This window comes from Sceloporus occidentalis, unplaced genomic scaffold, assembly GCF_023333645.1.
Source record: "Sceloporus occidentalis isolate IW3139 unplaced genomic scaffold, rSceOcc1.0.p SCAF_76, whole genome shotgun sequence".
NCBI classification, from domain to species: Eukaryota; Metazoa; Chordata; class Lepidosauria; order Squamata; family Phrynosomatidae; genus Sceloporus; species Sceloporus occidentalis.
Window position 1 is genome coordinate 1,683,446 of NW_028317056.1, and position 17,129 is coordinate 1,700,574.

At 45.4% G+C, this 17,129-nt stretch overlaps 1 protein-coding gene across 1 annotated transcript; it reads right to left on the reverse strand.

Annotated features, from left to right (window-relative positions):
* Positions 1–10,292: 10,292 nt before the first annotated feature.
* Positions 10,293–17,129, reverse strand: LOC149285733 (protein rogdi homolog). The gene is made up of 11 exons (XM_089495054.1): positions 17,091–17,129; positions 14,372–14,443; positions 14,003–14,085; positions 13,870–13,924; positions 13,607–13,687; positions 13,432–13,527; positions 13,088–13,186; positions 12,578–12,691; positions 12,314–12,363; positions 11,171–11,297; positions 10,293–10,334 (listed from the first exon to the last, which is right to left on the reverse strand). Exons 1-11 carry the CDS (start codon positions 17,127–17,129, stop codon positions 10,293–10,295), a joined length of 858 nt encoding a protein of 285 aa, XP_089351180.1.

The following is a 17,129-nucleotide window of genomic DNA, read 5'->3' on the forward strand; positions in this document are numbered from 1 at the left end:
AACAAAAGTAACATCTTCTAATTAAATGGCAACGGCCCCAAAAATGTAGGAGAAGGAATGGGGGGGGGGGACTCAGCTACAGCAAATGAATGAACGAATCTTAGCAAAATTCAGATTTTTTTTATTTTTATTCGATTCACTGATGTCACTTTATAACGGCCCCTACTGGAAGAGACAGCCTGGGCCGACCGCAAAGATTTGAGGGATCTGATGAACTTAGACTTAAAGTGTAACAAAGGCTTATTAGAGATCATTTCTCTGGCTTTTCCTGGCGGCCCTGGAATAAATGAAACGAGCGAAAGCCTCGTCTTCTCCTCCGCGTGCCGGGTCACGCGTCGGTTTGTCAGTTCGAGTCATTAACCAGCGTTGATTATTCCTGGCAGACAGCTTCCTCTGTCATGGAGACCACAATTTGAAGATCCACGAAGCAAGCGAACCGATGGAGAGGTTTCCTTATCGCATCCTTTTCATCAGGTTACAGGGAAAAAAAGGAGGTTTTACAGCTGATTTGGGACAGTTGGCACCTATGATTTATTGATTTTTTTTTTCTTGGCAAAATTGGATAATAACTGGGAGGGAGAGAAACCCTGATACCTGCTGGCAGATCGGCCCCATCCGGCCCCCATCTAGTCGCCCGTTTCTCAAACGTAAAGACTCAAACCTTAATCAGTCGTTGGTCTCGTCTTAGATTCAGGAGCCGTATGCCTATCCCATGCATGTTTAATCCCTCACTGTATTACCCTCTACCACCTCTACTGGGAGGCTGTTCCATTTATCTACCACCCTCTCAGTAAAGTAAAACTTCCTTCCATTCCATCTCAGCCTCTGGCCTTCTTTAATTATGCCTTACCATGCATATTAGTAGAAGGTTATTTAAACATTTTTTTTATTTTTGTGAGTTTCAGGCAAGGACATGTGCATTCACTTTCACTGAACTCTCATTCCCTCGCCTGTAACTCGCATAATCTAAAGCTGCAGGCACCCGCAAGCAACTCGCTGATAAGTGAATCTGGGCGAGTGTTCGTATCAAAAACAGGTCCGAGTCTGGTCAGTCAAGTTAACTCTTAACTCGAATAAGCACTCGACTTCTTAGTGAATAGACCCAGTTGGATTTTAAGGAACCTTACATCTAGAGTTAGTCAGCGAGGAGATGGGCCCGGAACCATCGGAATTAGTTCCAGATTTGTCGGAAAGTCGTTACTGTGTTGACCCTCGCCAGCCTCCTCTTAGTCCCCGTGTTGTCCGTGACGCACGCCGTGTCAGCTTTGATAAGATCAGGATATTTTCCGCCGCTCTTCCTGCGCGATCTGTCGGCTGCCGGCGGCCCTGACATTTCAGGTTACCTCCCGATACTTCCCGAAGCGGGCGCCTGTCACCAGCGATCAGTGATACAGTAACGGACGCTTCATCGTGTTCACTGCGGGCAGGTACGGACTCCGACACCGGCACCGCGTCTCGCTGATCCCCAGCCGGTGTCACCGGATCGCGGCCCAGCCGGATAACGCGGCATCTGTCATAAATAAATGCCACGGCCGCGCGGAGAAAACAAAACCAATCGAACAAACAATGTATCAATAAAAAATAATGTAATTCTTAAACGATAGCAACAATGTGATTAAAAAAAAAATGTATATTATTGTTTCCCTTTCCCACGAAAATTTCTGAAATCATTAGATTTTGTTACGTTTAATTCCATAGCGCCAGCAGATCCCGTAGCGATGTTACAATATAGATGAATATTTAATAAGGACGATTGAACATTTACTACGAGATTAACGCCTAAGGCATATTGGTAGGAGGGGGAGGGGCTTGGCTCCTTGGAGCTTGCAATCTATTGGGAACATTCGTTAAGGAATAATAATAATAATCTGACTATTATTTAGGGAGCTCAAAGGACTCCTCATTAGAAATCCATTGAAAGAGAGGAGAGAGAAGGCCATTTAATAATAAAAAAAATAACTCTTTATTCTGTACAATAACTTGAAAAAAAATGTACGAGAAAAAGGAAAATTCCAAGAGAAGTACGAGGTCGCTCATTAAAATAAGGAGAAAAAAGGGAAGTGGAATTTAATGATGAGAGAGAGGACACGGACTGGCCTGTAATAAAGGAAATAGAATACATTTCTTTAAAATATGGGGTCAGGCTCGTTTGACCTTTGACACCTAATAAAATTCGTCCACTTCGGGGATTACTCAATTTCTATTTATATTCAAGGTCGCGCGACCCCGATTTGTGGTGCTTGGTAATTTTTGACTCGGTATTTTAACTCGGGGTAAATGAATGGCAAAAAACACAAGAAATGAGAAATAAAAAAATATGTTATTGGAAGACCCCGCATTAAACGGTCTGGGGTACGGATGCCGTAAGTCGGGACCGCTGTGGTGTACGGCCCGGGTTCTCCATACACGACGTCAGAACGCATCGGCGGAGTCTCTGTGCCGGGGCTGCATCTCTTCTCAGGATCTATGAATTGAGACGCCTCAAAGGGACGGCAATTATTTCCTTTAATTACAGCTGGAAATGATCGTCGATGTAGCAAAAAATCAACGGGGGGAAAAAACAGCTTTCAGTAACATACCCCCCAGCGCTGTATACAGTAATATACCCCCCAGCGCTGTATACAGTAATATACCCCCCAGCGCTGTATACAGTAATATACCCCCCAGCGCTGTATACAGTAATATAACCCCCCAGAGCTGTATACAGTAATATAACCCCAGCGCTGTATACAGTAATATAACCCCCAGCACTGTATACAGTAATATAACCCCCAGCACTGTATACAGTAATATAACCCCCCAGCGCTGTATACAGTAATATAACCCCCAGCACTGTATACAGTAATATAACCCCAGCGCTGTATACAGTAATATAACCCCCAGCACTGTATACAGTAATATAACCCCCAGCACTGTATACAGTAATATAACCCCAGCGCTGTATACAGTAATATAACCCCCAGCACTGTATACAGTAATATAACCCCCAGCACTGTATACAGTAATATAACCCCAGCGCTGTATACAGTAATATAACCCCCAGCGCTGTATACAGTAATATACCCCCCCAGCGCTGTATACAGTAATATAACCCCAGCGCTGTATACAGTAATATAACCCCCCAGCGCTGTATACAGTAATATAACCCCAGCGCTGTATACAGTAATATAACCCCCAGCGCTGTATACAGTAATATAACCCCCAGCGCTGTATACAGTAATATAACCACCAGCACATGAGAGTAGGAGTAAAGCAAACTTGCAGTATGAACCAGCGCCACCTGCTGTACATTCTGTGTAATAGCAGCTTTCCTTAATTCTTTCACATTAGAGCAGTTTCTGTGACTATAATGTAACATTTATTGTTATTATTATTATTATTATTATTATTTTGTTTCTATAGCACCAACACTTCCTGCATAGTTTTTTACATACTCCACGGGGGGTATCGATTTTAATACCATAGTCTCCATTCTTCATACTCGTCTTCCATAAAGCTAGGTCTAGCCCCCCCATCTGTGTATGATGGTATGATCCAGGGAGAGAAGAACTCCAGTAACCAGAATTATAAATGGCCCAAGTTGGGTGTTTCGAGGTGTTCATGTCTGCCGGCCTGGCACACGCTGAGCTGGCGCACGTCGCATGCACGCTGTGTATTGTTACATGTAAATGGAGCTTTATACAGGAATGTAAACCCCATGGGCCAATAAAACAATACAACGGTGTCGGAGATCACCCATCACCAGCCCTACCAGGATCTCCTAAAATTAATGATTTTCAGATCAGGTCGGGTGTGCGGCCGACAGCCTGCTCTGACGGTAAGGAAATTAACTCCAGAAATCCCCTGGGTCCCACTCCTCCCCGGTGTCACCTGGACACGCCCCCCCCCCCCCCGGTGTCACCTGGGACACGCTCCCCTCCTCCTGTTTGCATCGTATAGCTCCTTGTTCCGCCGGTTGTCAGGGCTGCACCCAAATCTGGACAAACAGCCGAGAGCGCGTCTGCCGGGCAAGGAACCAGGAAGAGACGGTGCGGGGAGTGATCGGAAACAGGGAGAGCAACAGAAAACATAACGACAACGTAGAGACCGCCGGGATCACCGGTAATGAATATAAACCGAAAATATCCTTTCGGGAAAAGGGAGGCGGAATATCGATGGAGAGCGTGAGAAAGATAAATAAATAAAATGCGAGAGGGCCTAGGGGTTAGAATGTAAAGAGTGAGAGTGTGAGAGAGCTGGAGTTCTGAGAGAGAGGGTATGAGACTGTGTGTGCGTGTCTGGGTATGTTAGTGTGAGTGTCGGTGTGTGCGTGTCTGGCTATGTTAGTGTGAGTGTCGGCATCTGCGTGTTAGAGAGTATGTAATATGTGCGTCTTTGAGTGTGTTACTGGGTATGTTAGTGTTAGTGTGTGTTTGTATGAGTGTCTGGTTGTATTGGTGTGAGTGTCTGGCTACGCATGTTAGTGTGTCTGGGTGTGTTACTGTATGTTAGTGTGACTGGATATGTAAGTGTTAGTGTGTGTTCGTGTGAGTGTCTGTGGGCATGTGTTAGTTCGAGTGCCCATCTGAGATCCGGCTCTGGATCCGCCACTGGGGTACGGGGGTAAGAATTCCGGGAGGGAGGGTATTGGTTAAGACATTTTGATGACAGTATGGGGGGGGTATAAAAAAGGGGTGGAACGTTGAAGAAGGAGGTGAGAATTCTTATATTCTTCCCAGATATTCTGATACCAAGTTTGCCCGGGGCCACGAAATCCAGTGGGCACTCCGGGCACTGCCTATGATGTGCTAGACCCAGGAACCATAAAACATTTTGGGGTCATTACATAGATATATATCATTTCTGGGGTTTTTTTATTATTTTTGCTTAAATACAGGTGGGTTGGAGGCCCATGTAAAAAAAATTAACTCAGACTTCCCAAAACAGCAGAAAGCCAACACAACCCCCCCCCAAAACAAAATAGGTGCCTACATGTTGGGTGATATCTATCGGTAGAGGACCCTCAGGAGCATTTAAATGTCTCCCACCCGGAAAGGAGAATCCGACGAGGGCCCCCAAGGACCCCAACGTAAGGAGTCAGAGAACTTGGCCAACGGGTCCTTAATCCAGAATAATTAATGGTTCGCCCCGTAGTGACGGATCGTTCTGTGAATGGGGGGGCCGGGAGGAGAAGCCGAGAGTTAAGATCGGTCAGGAGATCATTTCCGGGCCGCAGAGAGTTTGTTTAATGATTAACGGATCCCGTAATAAGAAACGAGGACATTAAACATTAAATCGCAAAGAATTTGTAGTCTTTTCCATAAAACCTATATATTTTTTTACACTAAACGGGGGGTACTTGGCCGGTGTGCGGATTAGGATGCAGGGAATATCGCCGGTCTCTTTATATTCCTCCTTGTGGGTCTGCACGAGACTGAAGCCCCCTCGATCTCCGGGCCGGACCCCCCACCCAATTTACTTTAACCAAATATCGTCAGACGCAGGAAACTTGGATTAAAAAGGCCACACCAATTTTATTTATTAACCAAGTTGTTGCCACGCAGCCTTAGGCCCGACCCCTCGAACGGGGCAAAGACCCCCAAACCACAAAAATATATAAATAACATCAATAAACGTAAATAATTAACAAAAACCATAAAGCCTGCGAGGCAAAGGGCAAAAACTACAACTCGGGTAAAAAAGGTATTTGTAATCTGATTTTAGGAATAATAATGTTGGGAATGTCATCGATAAACCCGCATTTGGTGTCGCCGGGGGTTACTCTGTGACTTTCTGTGTTATAGGAAGCAGAACAGAGGCGACCTCCTCCTCCAAGATGTCTTCCGGGAATATTAAGGATCAGCTCCAGGCGGAGTGGAACGACGTTCTGGGGAGAATCGCCAACAAACAGATGTTTCAGTCCAGCTGGGATATCGCCGCGTTTGTCATATTTTTTGCCTTTATCGGTGAGAAACGTCAGAGGCCTTTTTTACCAAAATCTCTTGCTTTATCATGAACCTATTTTAACCTTTTAACAACCAATAGGCATGGGCGACGCTGTGAGCCCTATCGCCCGTGGGGCATCGAATGCCTAAACCCAATGGCAACTATCTGCACCCTATCTGCATCTGAACACGAAGAACCTCTGCTGGGAATCCAAGCTCAGATACTACTACTACTGCCCAGAAATTAATTTTGCCGTCGGCCAAGGTAGCCGAACTCAACGGTCAACATAATCAACCATCCCACCCAAAAATCCCGATTTCTAGTGACTAGTAACGGGCGGTGAAAGGGTCTCGGCGGGGGGCACTCTATGGTCTCGTATTGCGCTGTCCTCACGGCTCGTCTTCTCGTCTCCCCCCAGGACTCGTTCTGCTTCTTATCGTCTTGGTTCTCATCAGATGTTTCTGCTGCTGCTGCTGCGATTGCGAGTCCCCTGGACACAAGGTAATGATGTCGGCCCCCGCGGCACTTTGTTAAATTAGGCCAAGAGTCGGGGGGGCTAAACCCTATTAGGGGTCTTTTATCTGTTATTCATGTTATTTAATAAATACAAAAATTCTCTCTCTCTCTGAAGGAGAAAATAGCGGGCAGCCCCAGAGATTGGGGTCTAAAAAACCATTTGGGGGCTGCCCTGCAAACTATCGGGGGTTAACCGATAAATTTAGTTGCAACTTTTGGGAAATATTTCCCAATTTTCACTAACTTTACGTCTTCCCTTTTCAGAAGCATTACAAGCAGAAGGTCGGCGTCGACAATTTGGGGATGGAGCCATAATTCACGAAGCCACTGGAACGAGGACATTTTTTTTACTTATCCTGCTGAAATCCGACCGGATCCGTGGAGGCAAAAAATATTTTAATCATTTTAATTAAAATTGAAAATATCGTTAAATACAAATTCTTAAAATTCACTCGCTAATCAGTCGTTGGCCTTAGATTCAGGAGCCGTATGTCTATCCCATGCATGTTTAAAACCCTCACTGTATTACCCTCTACCACCTCTGCTGGGAGGCTGTTCCCCTTATCCACCACCCTCTCAGTAAAGTACAACTGCCTGCAAATAATAGGAAGGAAATAATGTTGCCGCGACCCACCATTCATCCTAATCAGACAACAGAACGCGGTGAATCCAAACCCAAAAGGTAGAGCGTCAACAACGTCCGCATTCCGCTTTTCATCACATAACAAAAAACAATTCCAGATGCTGTTAAAAAAAAACGAAAAAAAACCCATTTCATACTAATAATATATATTTGTAAAAAAGCCATTATGAATCTTGGGGGTTGTCACGGTAACAGCAGGTATCTATATAATGATATTAAAAAGAAATATTGACAGTAATTGCAAACAAACATGAAATGTATTTTGTACGGATAAAATTTAAAAATAAAATATTTTTATAGAAAAACTAACCATACATTTTAGCCTCTAAAAAATTCACCTTTTTCCCACCTATTTGCATAAAAATATTTGACTGCCGTTAACTCATTTTAATCCTAAATACATGAACACGATGATGAGTAATATTTTTATTTTACTTTTTTTTTTAGAAGATTTTTTTGTAAATTTGAGCCTCAAATTTGATTTGTTCTTTTTCATATAATTTTGCCCAATTAAAGTCCAAATATTAATTCTGGCGACGTGTTGTGACATATGTTTGTTATTTGCTCTTGTAGTATTTTTTAAATAAAATTTCTAAAATCACAATTTGAAGATTCTGTAAATTTTTTTAAAATATTTCTATCAACTGAAATTATATATTTTCTGGTATTTTATTCTTGAACTACTGGGTTTTACTGCTCCAAAAACAATAAAAATATAGTTTTTTGGGGGTTTTCTTGTATAATAAATAATTATTTTTTTCCAATGGTCTCTAAGCACTTGGGAGTGAAATTCATTCCATCTGAAGAAGAGACCTTTGTGGTTCTGAAAATGTATGTATATTTACCTTTCCAACTTTTCTATGTTGGCCAATAAAAGATTTCAACTGTGACTAAAATCTCCCTAAATAAAGTCAAAATTTACAGGAGAGGCAGGGGTTGGGTTAACGGAGGGTTAACGCCCGAGGCTAGCGCGATAAACCAAGCGGAGCGGAAACCCAATTTGTATGACTCCATAATTCAATAACTTTATTAGGCGTCATGAGGAACTCATCAGGAACTCTTACTCCCAGAATGCTTTGCTGTCAAAAATCCATACAAACAAACTCATCGCGTCTCTGATTTAACCTTTTAGTGGACGGAAAAAAAAAAAACCCCTGAAAGCATAGCCACCAGGTGTCCCTGTTCAGCCTGACCAGTCCCTCTTTGGGCCACAAATCCCCGTACCCAGTGATGTATTTTGGCCTAGGTCAACCAGGCCTGGGCCTAGGGCAGTAGTCCTCTGCCGCAAAGCCGGGGGCAGATAGCCCTCCTGGTGAGCCCCTGCTTATTGGCCCGGTTACCGATCTCCCCAACGGGGCTCATTTACATTATGGAGGCCTCTATAGACTCCACTCAAAAGCATTGTGTGGCTTTAAGACACGGAGCGCCGGGATATGAGGTCATAAACCGCCGCTCCATTGGAGGATGGAGAACACGGAGCTGGAAGATGAGGTCACTGCCCTGGGTCAGGCCTAGTGTTTGATCAACTCTAAACGTTGTGAAGGCCTCTGAATCCAACAACGAGTTAATCCCCCCCTCCCTCCCAAAAAAAAAAATGGCACAATTTATTGAGGAGATGATTCTCTATTTCTAGAATCCATCAGAGATGAGTCAGGGCATCGAGTATCCACTCACTGGAGGTCCAGCCGCCATGGAGCCGGACATTTGAGACACGGGTTATTGCGTTTAATCAATGACGGTCTCATCATAGTTAGAAGTTGATAGATGTGGAATAAAATGTCACGGCTGACCTCAGACAGCTGACTCACATCCTCGGAGAGACACATGAGAGCACTCAACGAGGATCACTCGCTCACAAGGGCCATAGAGCTGGCCAAGTCCATCTCGTGAAGCCGGCATCGAGCTCCAGACTTCATTCCAAGAGTTGGGCTTCGACTACCATAACGTCCATAAGGAACGGCAGCCGCCGGTCACCGGTCATTTCCATAGGGCTTCCACCAAGGGCCGGTGCAAAAGGGGGGGGCCTTTATCTCCAGGCTGAACATGCGGCTCCTGAGGCTGGCGGACTGAGTAACAGCGGGTTATTTTTGGTTATTTTAACCTAGGAATAGGAGGTCTTGGTGAAGACAGCGGACAACTCTTTCCATAATAACTAAAGAAGACCCCCCCCCCAAGGATTTTTTTTTTGTTAAACATGACAAATACTTGAACTTTGAATTGATTGGGGACAGAATAAAAAGGAACATTCCAAAAAAAAACAAAAAACTCATAGGAGGATTTAATTGTGAAATTTAGTGTTTCCAATAAATTTTATGTTATTCAGAAGAAAGAGGAAAACCCAAAACAATTTATAATTAATTTATTAAAAAAAACAAAATACTTTGACAACTAAACATGAAATTAGGTGTTACCTTAATAAGTCAGATGGTCCCTGTGGGTGATTAGGCCTGAGGCATTCTATTTTTGGACTTAGTGTTTTTCATTAGATTAGGCCAAGTTAACCTCTGTACAGCAGTAACATTAGATTTTTTTTTTTTTTTCAATTAACACATTTTAAATCAATTTTTAAGTGAAACTAGCATTAAAAATGAATTACGGAGTAACATTTACAAGCAGCGTTCCATCTCAGGTCTTCCGAGTCCAAAAACGTGGACGGTCCTGGGGTCGCCAACTCCACCCGCTTTTAAGGTTTAATTTTTCTCTCATTTTCCAAAATAAAAAAAAAAAACTTTTTTTTTTTTTTTAAACTATTTTTTTTCCTAGAAAAGTGAAATGGAATTTGGTTCCTTGGTTTTGTTCGTCGAGAAATCACAAATTGCTGAAAAGAGATTTAATTCGTCGGCCACGTTCATCAACGGACAACCTTGAGGAGCAAAGAGCGTCCTGCGAATAAAGGTCGAGCGTGAAGACGCCCTGATGACATCATCGCCGTCTTCCCTTTTTTTTTTTTTTTTAAACAGCGGTAAAAACGTCCTGTACAACGCAAAGTAAATAAATACTATACATACAACGAAAAGTGACAATGTTCATGCATAATTAAGGGGGGGGGGGGTCCGCAACGTCCCTCGGATAAGTGGCCCGCGGCAAGATGAGTCCCATCGGTGGACGATGATCCCGATAATCCCGTCGTGACTTCCGGGTGAAGAGCGGTGCAGGCAGCGGGGAGAGCTGGAAGAGGAGGGGTTTGGGATCGGAACGCCGGTCATTCTTAGTAGGATCTGAAGTTCCAGTAGCTCGAAAATATGGAGATCTATGAAGACAAGAATCGCGTTAACGGCCAAAGATGAGGGTGTAGGACGTTCCTTCATCTCACCCTTCGAGGACCCGAGTTCTTCGGATGTTCTTTTTAACGTCATCACAACAAACACCAGCCCCAAAGCCTTGAAGAACCTGATGGACCTCCAAGACCAAGGTCGTCATCGCTTTTTATCACATTGCACGAAGGGACCTTAACAGCCTATCCTTCGGGGACGCTGACCGGTCCGTCAGGGGCGTCTCACGCAAAATACTTTGGGTTCTGTCTCTTTATAGATCTCTGGCCAGACCTCACCTAGAACATTGGGGACCTCCATCTCCAGAACGATAAAGAGGGGGGCAACTGAAATGGGGAACGGTCTGCAGGATAAATGTTTATCAGGAAAGACTGAGAGATCTCAATATATACGGCTTGGGGGAGAGAGAAGAGAGGGGGGGGGGCATTTAAATACATAAAGGGATTTCAAGTACAGGAGGGAATTTATTCTAAAGGAGGAGAAAAAGTTACAACAAGAGACCGGAATCTAACACTAGAGGATCAGAGACTGAGATGGGATGGCAGGAAGTTCTACTTTACTGAGAGGGTGGTAGATAAGTGGAACCGCCTCCCAGCAGAAGTGGTAGAGGCTAGTACAGTGAGGGGATTAAACATGTATGGGATAGACATACGGCTCCTGAGTCTTTACAGCAGGAGAAACAGGAGACTAGACAGGGGCCGGATGGGGCCGATCCTCCGGCAGGTGCTGTGTTTCTATGTATACGGCCTCAGGATCTGGCAGGGTTTCATACTTTGCGGTGTTTCCGTAAACATCGGCGTTGTGTAAACTCTACCTTGTCCTTCAGTTGCTGGCAGAGCTGGAGAGACACGGTGAAGAAGACGAGGGCATCGTTGAGCCACGGAACCACGCACTCCACCTTATGCACGTGGCTGACCTCAAACCTCTGGCCGTTAAGCTCGCTGTAACGTAATAAAAGTAATTTACAGACGCAAAGCCGCTCTATGATGTCACACGAGAAAATAAATCATTAAAGCACAGAAAACGGTAGCATTTATATTTATTAAGTGTATAAATATTTATCTGAAATTGATCAACTACAATATCTTTAATAATAGATTTCAAACCACTGGGGGATTCATTGCGAAAAGTGGACACCTAACCCCTAACTCAACCGCTATGATAATAACCTCTAATATAATATACCCTCTAATAATAATAATAAAATATCAACCTCTAATAATAATAATATATAATCTAATACTAATATAATACCCTCTAATAATAATAATAATAATAATAATATAACCTCTAATATAATATACCCTCTAATAATAATAATAATAATAAAATATCAACAATATATAATCTAACACTAATATAATACCCTCTAATAATAATATACCCTCTAATATAATATACCCTCTAATAATAATAATAAAATAACTTGTAATAATAATAATATATAATCTAATACTAATATAATACCCTCTAATAATAATATCAACCTCTAATAATAATAAACTTCTAATAATAATATATAATCGAATAACTAATATAATACCGACAATAATATTCCTAATAATATAACCTCTAATAATAAATATATAATCGAATACTTATATAATAACCTCAAATAATAATACCCTCTTATTATTAGATGATATATTTATTAAAATTATCTTTAATATAATCTCTAATATATCAGCTCTAATAATCAATAATAACGATAAATACTCCTATTACTAATAAATCATCTAATAGTAATCATCTCTAATATAATAACCTGTAATAATATAATTACCTCTATTCATTATGTAATATAAACTCTAATAATAATAATAAATATAATAATAAATATAATAATCTCTGCTAATTTCAGCAAAATACTCTGAAATAAATATAAATTCTTAAAAAGGAAGCTCGTCCGTTAATTTTCAGGATTTCAGATAAAGAACAGAGATCGGCGTTTACTTACAACATGGCCCCGGGGTTGTGCAGGACAGAGCTGCCGGCCGGGCGGAAGTTCTAGATGCAGAAGAAGCAGGGGTTAGTATCAACTACCACGGGGCGGCTAGATTAGGAGGCAACCGTCCTACGGCGATGTAACGAGCGGTTTGGGATACGAGGGCCATAAATATTGGAATATAAAGGAAATCCAATAAATAAAACCGGGACTCTCGTACATTCCGGGGGGGGGGGCGATTTCTCCAGTTTGTGTTTTTCCTCCCCTGCACGTTACCTTGGTGGAGTTTGGTTGCAGAGCGTGAAGCTGATAGACCAGTAAGCAGAGCTTATTGACGTTAACGTAGAAGTTCAGGATCATGTCGGCTGGGAGAGGAGGGGCGAACATTCTCTATAAAAAAAAAGAAAAAAAAAAGAGAAAATGACAAAATGTTATAAAATTGGAGAAATTTCAGAGAATTTAAAATTTCTGTTATGAAACGTGAGCGGGTTTTAAAAAGAGAAATGGCGGGAAAAGAGAATCTAACACCAGAGGGTCAGAGGGTGAGACGGAATGGAAGGAAGTGTTACTTTACTGAGAGGGTGGTAGATAAGTGGAACAGCCACCCAGCAGAAGTGGTAGCGGCTGATACAATCTAAGGTTCTAAAATGGGACAGAGGACAATTTTTTTTACCATTAAACAAAACAAAAAAAGTGCTCAAAAAATTTCATATGTCAAATTATTTTGCGCTTTTCCGGTCGCTTGTGTGATTAGCGCTCTGAACATCCCATAATATCACTCATTACCGTGAGTCCGCTGGTGGCGACCTCCGGCAGCGTCATGGTAGCCGGGGTGGTGAGCCGGTTCCGCGCTCGAGTTAATTGGAGCATCACGGAGTCCATGAGCTAAAAACACAAAACGCAGACAGAAATCCATTATACCGGGGGTTAAAAAAAGAAAGCCTGGGTCTTAACACCCAGAAAGACCATTTGAAGAAAGCCTGCCGTAAAGCAAGCAGCTGAGGGAGGCGTGCCAAGCGGGGGCGTGGCCAGATGTCACATGACCGCCAGCGATGGAGAGCTCAGGGGCCGGGTCCCAAGCTCTCTCTTTAGAGCGTCAGCGAGGAGGAGTAAGACTTCTGATCGCTCACCTTGAGCACCTCCGCCCCGGTCTGGAAGGTGTAGTTCTCTCCGCGGTTGGTCAGGAGGTAGATCGCCTGATTCACGTGATTCCTGGCGTCCTGGATCTGTTCAGAACAGACTAATGTGACCTCTTAAAGGGCAAGAATATAGCGGGGTGCAGACGGTAAGCCCCCCCGGCTTTACCTGCTGCATCTTCCACTGCTTGTCCTCACGAAACGCGAAGTGCAGGATCTGATTGGTTCGCAGGATTTTCAGGTTCACCTCCTGGAATAAAATGGAAAGTATTACAAATGGGGGGGGGGGGTGAAAGTCTGGTGGGGCTGCTAAAAAGTGCCCTTGGGGCAAACGTGGAACCAGGCGGCAGCGCATGCACAGGAACCCGGGGCGAGTTACACTCATCACTCAAACAGTAAAGGGATCCTCCGCCGGGCAGTGGAGGTACTCACAGCTTGGCACAGGGTGTCCCCTTGGAGCGTCAGGATGCCCTTCACTTGGTCCGAGCTGCGAGAGAACAAAGGGTTAAAAGCCCGGGCAATAAAATCTGCCCCCCCCCCCCCGAGCAGATACCCCGCCACGCACCTTGAGGTCCCCAGTATGAAGTTCTCCTGCCTGACGGGCCCCTCGGCCCCCCCGCTGGGCAGAGTGAATCTGCGGGAGGCGTCCTGCGGGTGACAAGGGGTTAAACATCAAGCGTGAGATCTGTGTGAGTGTCATGGGGGGGGCTTGTTGGGGGGGGGGAAGTCCCGCCAGCAAAGGGATGCTCGCCACCAGAGCTTACAATCTATTTCACTCCATTCAACCAAGACACATCTAATAGGTTAAACGTATTAATGTTTCATAAAGGGGGCTTTTGTTTGCTTGGTTTTTCCGCCCCGGCTCTCCGCCGGTTCTAGATGCCCCAGCTTGGTTCCTGATCCGGGGACTAGACGGGGGGGGGAAGTAACCGACCTTGAGGACGTCCCGCAGCTGGCGCAGCACCGAGTGCACCTCTTCCTTCAGCAGCCATCTGAACTCTTCTTCCTGGAGACGGAAGCAGAAGATAGAGGAGCCGTTCCAAGAGGAGACCGCTGAGGGGGGGGGGTTTGATTTCTGCCCCCGCAGGGGTAAATTTACTCTGTACACACACCGCGCCCTCTCTCTCTGTTTGTGGACAGCAGACAAAGAGCTCGTATCACCTGAGACGCTGCCGGGAAGATCCGCCAACATCAACAGCGGATTTGCTGCCATAACAAACTTCATGTGAGAAGTGGACTAACGAGACCTGCTTACACTTACCCCTCTGCTCCTGCCACCTTATAGACTTCACTGCACCTAGAGGGTCACAGGCCTAGACCCAATGGAAGGAAACTTCACTTCACTGAGAGGGTGGTAGATAGGTGGAACAGCCTCCCAGAAGAAGTGGTAGAGGGTAATACAGCGAGGGGATTAAACACGCATGGGATAGACATACGGCTCCTGAATCTAAGACGAGACCAACGACTGATTAAGGTTTGAGTCTTTTTACCCCAGTTGTAGTTTTTGCCCCATGATATAAATGTTTTCAGGCAGCTGCATATCAGCCGTTTGTATGATTCTCGCTCTGTTATCTGACCCCCGATCTACTAAGCACAGCGACTCCTTATCATACTGCCTGTGGGGAACAAAAGAACGGCTCAGTCTTAATCGCCCAGCCAGACTCTCTGATTAATGGAGGAACGGACTTCATTAGCATCGCCATAAAGCATCAGCTCAGTGTGGTGTTTGAGCCGGGAAAGTCGCTAAAAATATCACATGACTGACAGCGACGGCGGCTCCAGGTCTGCAGATAAAGGGAGTTTATTGGAGCAAAATGAGATTAAACCCTACCCTGAGGGGCGGGGCTATTACCGTATATGGCATTGGGGGGTTCCGCCTCCAGTCAAAAATGTAAACACTTCTAAAGGTACAAGGAGTCGCGGCTCCCAGCGCAAAAAACGACTAAACCTAAATTTATAAAGCTTTATCGGGGCTTTTAGGGCCGTAGAACCCTGCGATCCCCTCATACCCAGCAAACATTCTGACCTCCCAGAAAAGAGGGGCATCAGGGGGGGAGAGAGGGGGCATCAGGGGGGGGGAGAGAGGGGCATCAGGGGGGGGGAGAGAGGGGCATCAGGGGGGGGGGAGAGGGGCATCAGGGGGGGCTATACAAACTAAACAGACGCCCGGAACCTGTGAGTTATACAACAGAGAAGCCGCCATTATAAACAATCTGATCTCCAAGACTCAATGGCTTCCAGATGGGGTGTTAACCCATCCCGCAGGGCATTAGCCCATCCCGCGGGGCATTAACCCATTCCGTGGGGCATTAACCCATTCCGTGGGGCAGGTCGCTCCCCAGGAGCCAGGATCCCCCCAAGCGTCGACCCACAGACAGATATCTTTCCCAAAAACCAACTCCAAGGGATTGTGGGAAACGTAGTCCCCGGCAGCCAGTCTCCTCCTGAGCCGCGAGTTGCCCATCCGGCGGGCGGTTTGGGAGATCCAGGGTACAGGTCACCGCCGGCCACTCGCCCCGACGCTTTTAACAGTTTGAGTGCCGGAGGGCTGTGGAAGGCATTGGCCTCCCGCTGCTGGTTTAATGGTTAACCCTGATACCCCATCCTGCCCCTCCCCCACCCTGTTACTCCAATGCTCCACCATTCACCATAAAATCCCCCTTCCAGGCAGTGACAGTTCCTTAAAATCATAGTTTAGCAGATAAAGCCTTTTCTCCGCTTCCTTTTCCTGCATCGTCCATGAGCTGGAAGTCATTAGGTCTCCACTGACACCACAAGGGGCTCATTCTGCCCCCTCAGACAGCAAGTACCCCACCTCTGAACGGGGTCACAGACTGAAACCCTGAAGCCGGCAGCAGATCGGCCCCATCCGGCCCCCGTCTAGTCGCCCGTTTCTCCTGCTGTAAAGACTCAAACCTTAATCAGTCGTTGGTCTCGTCTTAGATTCAGGAGCCGTATGTCTATCCCATGCATGTTTAATCCCCTTGCTGTATTACCCTCTACCACTTCTGCTGGGAGGCTGTTGCACTTATCTACAACCTTCTGGGTAGCACAAAGCGTACCTTAATTCCATCTCAGCCTCTGACCTGAGTTTTGTGTTGTGCGCAGACTCCGTGTGTTTATACGGCCACATGTGGGTGACATTGGGGGGCACCGCTCTCTGCCCCCACACAGGGACCCCCTAAACACACGGCCTGGGATCTTCTGGGTTATTCCAAGGGCAGATCTCTCTCTCTCTATATACCCCCCCACCACCACAGCTAAAGGGGCAGATCTCTCTCTCTCTATATACCCCCCCCACCACCACAGCTAAAGGGGCAGATCTCTCTTTAAAAACCCCCATCACAGCTGCCAGGGGCAGATCTCTCTATATACCCCCACCACAGCTAAAGGGGCAGATCTCTCTCTCTGTATATACTCCCACCACAGCTAAGGGGGCAGATAGCTCTCTATATACCCCCACCACAGCTGCCAGGGACAGATCTCTCTACACCCTCCGCAGCTGATCCGGGGCCCAATTCTGTATCACCCGACCTGTTAGGGTTCGACTTCAACGCCACAGCTGCTACTGGCAGATCTCTGTGCAAACCGCCCCTCCCCAGCTGCCGGGGCAGATCTCTATATAACACCCCCACTACGGGGCAGGCACTCACCAGCACCCCCCTCTCCGCGCTGTTCGCCGCTGTCGCCAT